This window comes from Salvelinus fontinalis, chromosome 15 (genome assembly GCF_029448725.1).
Source record: "Salvelinus fontinalis isolate EN_2023a chromosome 15, ASM2944872v1, whole genome shotgun sequence".
Taxonomy (NCBI): domain Eukaryota; kingdom Metazoa; phylum Chordata; class Actinopteri; order Salmoniformes; family Salmonidae; genus Salvelinus; species Salvelinus fontinalis.
Window position 1 is genome coordinate 34,610,885 of NC_074679.1, and position 6,000 is coordinate 34,616,884.

Genomic DNA, 6,000 nt, shown 5'->3' on the forward strand with positions numbered 1-6,000 from the left:
AATAATGGACAGTTTTTAGATTGAGTAAACAAAAACAGTAATTGTGTAATGGTGGGGATGTAGGGCTGTGTTCCAAACGAACAAATAGAAGTGTGCTTGCTACAGTTCCTTAAAAACCTCTTAAGGATTAGTGTCACGTTCCTGACCTATTTCTGTTAGTTTGTTGTATGTGTTAGTTGGTCAGGACGTGAGTTTGGGTGGGCATTCTATGTTTTCTGTTTCTATGTTGGTTTAAGGGTTGCCTGGTATGGCTCTTAATTAGAGGCAGGTGTTTGGCGTTTTCCTCTAATTGAGAGTCATATTTAGGTAGGTTGTTTCACAGTGTTCGTTGTGGGTGGTTGTCTCCTGTGTCAGTGTTTGTCGCACCATACGGGACTGTTCGGTTTGTTTTTGTACATCGTTCTTTTGTGTAGTCTATTTTCCTGTTCGTGAGTTCTGCGTTGTATGTGAGTTCGCATGTCCAGGTTTTGTCTACTCCGTTTTGTTGTTTTGTTAGGTTATAGTGAAGTTTGTGTTTTTTCGTCTTTTCTGTAAATAAATATGTCAACTTTAGAAGCTGCGTTTTGGTTCAATCCATGCTCCTCCTCTTCGGATGAAGAGGAGGAGGAGAACCGTGACAACTAGCCCCTTTTTTTCAATTTTCGCCTAAAGTGACATACCTAAATCTAACTGCCTGCAAGGATATGCATATTCTTGGTACCATTTGAAAGGAAACACTTTGACGTTTATGGAAATGTGAAAGGAATGTAGTAGAATATAACATAATAGATATGGTAAAAGATAATACAAAGAAAAGAACAACCATTCTTTTGTATTTTTTGTACCATCATCTTTGAAATGCAAGAGAAAGGCCATAATGTATTATTCCAGCCCAGATGGAATTTAGATTTTGGCCACTAGATGGCATCAGTGTGTGTGCAACGTTTAAGACTGATCCAATGAACCTTTGTATTGCTGTTCAAAATGTTGTGCCAAGACTGCCCAAATGTGCCTCATTTATTTATTAATCACTTTTCATGTTAAAACTTGTGCACTCTCCTCAAACAATAGCATGGTATTCTTTCACTGTAATAGCGACTGACCTCCATTGATCTCCACACAAAACCTCCTTGCCCAAAAAACGCCACCTGCTGGAGAAGACAAATTTTGGGCCCAGTTATCCCTCTCGCATTGCAGAATCCTATTTCTCTGCCTCGGCAGAGCGGCTTCCACAGGCAGGAGCACAACTGACCGCTCGGGCTGTCCGCCTGGATAGAATTTCGCCCCCCGCCTAGGCTTCACTGAAAATTAATGGGTAACCCCGTCCACGGCACAGTCTGTCAGCGCCTTTAGAATGAGACATACTGTAACAGATATCACATGGACTTTAAAAGCATTCATTATATTAATCCGTTTTCCTCTCCACTGGGATTCTATCAGTGGAGACTGCTGAGGGGAGGACGGCCCATAATAATGGCTGGAATGAAGTCAATGGAATGGTATTAAACACATGTAAACCACGTCTTTGATGTGGTTGATACCACTCCATTGACTCCATTCCAGACATTATTTTAAGCCCTCCTTCCCTCAGCAGCCTCCACTGGATTCAATGGCTTCGGTTCAAACTTCGGTTCAAACTCATAAAAGACACACCCTCGCCCACTTACCCTCCTTATGCCCTTGGGGGAATCCCCGTCACCCTCTTGGAGGGAGGTTCAAATGATTAGCCAAGCAAGGGAAGTTTGCAAGGTAAGCCCCTCAACCCTAGTTTTCAGTCGAATTTGCGAGTGTACAATTATGTTCACTCCGGGCATGAAACTCCACAGAATTCAATTCGCAATGATTGTACGTCCGCGAAGAAAAGTCCACCAAAACTTAAAAACAACATCAATGGAGAAGTCAACATACAAGTGTAAGTAAAAACGAATGCAAATAAGTTCGAAATTGTGTTACTAATGCACATGACGACACAAACACGTCTCGTAAAAAGTAAATATGTTTTTGTTTGGTTATCTTTTGAATATTGTAGAAATAAAACATTTTTCTTCTTCAGAAGTTCCAGCTAGGCAGGCTAACATTAGTTAGCTAATTAATTTGCTAGCTATCATACAGTAGGCGTATATTAATAAGTATATAGTTAATATAAGTAGACATGCAATTATAATTGACTGTAGTGCATATAAAGCACTCACAAGCTACCGGTGGCTGAAAACACAATCATCGCAGGATGAACGAGTGACAAATTTCCGGGCATGGGCGGTCCATTTAAAAATCATTCTTTCCTTCCTCACCCCTTGCCCTGCAAGTGTATACTCGTCAGACATCAGGATACATCATCAGAAGTGGACACTTAATTTGAGGGCTGAGGGGATAGGGTGTGTCTTTTAATTGTTTGGACTGCAGCCTATGAAGGTGGAAGGGACTGGGGATTGAAGCTTGAAGAAAATACAAACAAATTATTGAACTATTCTCCCATGTGAAAGGAATTTAATATTAAATCAAAAGCTGTCAGATTATTTATTTCTGCTATATTCAAGGACTCTAGACCCTTCATCAACATTCCACTAGTGAAATTACTAAAAAGGTAAATGTAGGCATGGGATCATCAAATAGATTCAGCCGCAGGCCAATTTGTTCTTGAGCGGTTGGTCCGTGGGCCGGAACACAATTTGTAATAATTTGTAGACTGCAAATTGACCGCAAGAAGCCTAAACAGATACAGTATAATGTTTGCATAAAACATAATGATTTCAAACCTTGCTTACATTTGTACACAGATTTCTTAAATAAAAATCACTTGGAGCTGAATTCCTGCTGTTTTTACAGTCTTTTATGTCCAACAATGAAGCAAAAATGTATTTTATTTAAAACTTGGGGTCTAAATAAAACCACCAACGGGCCAAATTCGGCCCGCGGGCCGTCAGTTGGGTAACCCTGATGTTGGCATTTTACCACGAATTCCGACATGGCCACAAAGGATAATAGCACAGAGTTTCTAAACCGAGGCGCAACATCGCGAGACTTCCGGGAAAGCTTGTGAAACAGACCAAACAGACCATGTCAATAAGAGAAGTGAAAAATTATTCCTTAGTTGTACATTTTCACGAAATCTAAAGCACAGCCTACATTTGAGTCAATGTCTTAAGTAGCTGAACATTTTATTACTCCAATCTCGTAAAAGTGACAAACTGTTAGGTTTTAATTTTCGTCTAAAACTACTTTATATCGAAGAAGTTACTTTGATTTGACGGCCTGCACACGCGCAGTTAGGCGCGAGACAAACGTTATAAGCGATGACGTTTGTCTGCGCTTGAGTTTAGCTTGCCAACGTCGCCATGACATTGCCTACAAGTGTGATCGGGGATTTCTATTGGATAATCAGTTTATTCCTATCTTCATACTGTACTGTCTTTGATAATAGGCGACACCTGTGATTCCAGGTATTAGCAGACAGTGCATGTCCTATTCGTTCGGGGCGATGTAAAATAAACGGTGCTGACGCGTAAATTGAGTTGCATAGCAGACATTCCATTGAAAAACCAACAAGCCTCAGCGGAAAGAGGGGCTGGCACCGCGTCCAAAAACAGCACGAAACCCGTTAGCATTACCCTAAAGAAATGGAAAACCGACATCCTGCAAACACATTAAAACCAGTTCGCTTGCTCAATCAGGCTCTTATTCCAAACCCCCACCACACCGCCAGACCAGCAGCATGGACAGACATGTTTATGCAGTTACAAGTTATGTAGCTCTACTTTGACTGTAAAAATGAAAACAGCGTGAAAAGCCACATCATTCACTTTTGAAATAGGAATAACTTCATAGTATGTAGGCTACAGCTACACATTAATAATCTATTCGTCATTATTATTAGCCAGTCTAACATTATTAGGCATATTGTATAATAGGTTAACTAGCCGCTAACATTGCCCATTGCTATTATTTTCAACTCATTTTAATGCCTTCTATATGATGCATTGTAGACTAGACTATACATGTGATTTTGATATGATAGCCATGCATAGCCAAAGTGGAACATCTTTGTACAATGAACATGTGTTTTGTTTGAACTTTAATGGCGAGCATAAGCCCTATTCGTTATGGTGAAACAGTGTAAATAGAATACAAACCTTCACAGACTCCGACTTCATACTGCGTGATGGATCCACCGTTCAGCGGCGGTCTGATCACGCACCGGAGCCCACGGTCGCAAGTCCCGTACAGACCGTAGACACCACCGCAGCTCTCGTTTTTCTGTTTGGCACAGACCGAGCAGCAGCCGCAGATACCGAGCACCACGGCGCCAGAGCAATGCTTTGGCTCCTCGCATTTAGATTCATCACACGGCAGACATAAAAGAGCCCAGTTGCTCCTCCAAATCATGGATATTAAAATACATCTCGTTATAAAGTACATCCTGGCAGAGGCCATGGGAGAAAAACAATTCATATATATCCACAACCCGCCCGCGGACCCCCAAATCACCAGTCCAGCGAGGCAGAAAATACCAGCTAAGCTATGCAATGCGAAGAGCACCCCACAGTTCTTCTAAAAGGCTCAAAGTTCCGGTAAACAGTCTAGATTTGTGCTGTATGTTGTTATACGTTCCGCTAGATAAACTTTTCTCCTGGTTCTTGTAAACCAGGAAAGAAAACGATCCGTTAAAATGCGCATAAAACGGCAATTACCCCACACTGTACATAGAGTGCATGGTTTCTGTGTTCCGCGCTGTAGTCGTGAGTTTCAGTTTGTTTTAGAAATTGAAACTTTCTTCACTGTTCTTATGTCTCATTGCCTCAGAGTCACTCCGTCTCGCTCTCAGAAAGCAAGGGAATTCTTCCTGTTCAGCTCGTCTGTAACTACAACAGAACGGCTCTATAATATATGTTCCCTCTCGTAGAAGCGCAATCCTCTGGTCGCCTTTCTATCCGAGATTCGCTTTACTAGCCTAATTGAAATAAACTGTTTCTTGCTATCGCATATTCAGTGTGTGTGTGTGTGTCTCTCTCGCTCATGTTTATCATCATCCAGTGCAACTCTCCGCCTGCTGCTGCGCCCCCTGTTCAATCAGACCCTCACCGTGACCTCATAACGGAACCACTCCCATCGTGCATTACTTTGCTCCATTGGATCGTTCATTCCAGATATGGAACGCAGAGCAAATGTTGGCACACAAAGCGCGCAAAGGGTCGTCACTAGTTACCACAGCCACAAACCACGCCTATTTTTTTTTTTACAATTGATCTTAAAATCTGTCTTTAAACCTAACACTAACCTTATACACTGATCTAAAACACACTGCTAACTGTATGCCTAATCCTAACCATACATTAATACCAAAACGCACATTTCTGTTTTCATGAATTACTACAATATAGTCTAGTAAATTTTGACTTTGTGGCTTCGGTAACTAGTGACAACCCGCGCAGAGCGAGTCAGTGATACGTGGGCTGGGAATGTAGTTTAGATGCAGGGCAGGTGTAGAATGTAGTCCCCGCATGGCCTCGGAAACACTGCAGTTTACACTGTAAATCAGTCTTGCTTCGCATGGGAGGAGAAGATGTTGGACCAGGAGAGACCGCATGGAAGAGAAGATGATGGACCAGGAGAGACCGCATGGAAGAGAAGATGATGGACCAGGAGAGACCGCATGGAAGACAAGATGATGGACCAGGAGAGACCGCATGGAAGACAAGATGATGGACCAGGAGAGACCGCATGGAAGACAAGATGATGGACCAGGAGAGACCGCATGGAAGAGAAGATGATGGACCAGGAGAGAACGCATGAAAGAGAAGATGATGGACCAGGAGAGACCGCATGGAAGAGAAGAGGATGGACCAGGAGAGACCGCATGGAAGAGAAGAGGATGGACAAGGAGAGACCGCATGGAAGAGAAGATGATGGACCAGGAGAGAACGCATGAAAGAGAAGATGATGGACCAGGAGAGACCGCATGGAAGAGAAGATGATGGACAAGGAGAGACCGCATGGAAGACAAGATGATGGACCAGGAGAGAC

General features: G+C 42.5%; 1 protein-coding gene across 2 annotated transcripts in view; it reads right to left on the reverse strand.

The window, feature by feature from the left end:
- LOC129811860 (cysteine-rich motor neuron 1 protein) overlaps nt 1-5,141 on the reverse strand; it is a 127,135-nt gene extending 121,994 nt beyond the window's left edge. For both annotated transcript variants that reach the window (XM_055863541.1, XM_055863542.1), the window contains exon 1: nt 4,110-5,141. In XM_055863541.1, coding sequence (XP_055719516.1) covers nt 4,110-4,428 — 319 coding nt within the window. In that variant the 5' untranslated portion in view covers nt 4,429-5,141. The remainder of the gene's footprint in view (nt 1-4,109) is intronic.
- Nucleotides 5,142-6,000: the final 859 nt, after the last annotated feature.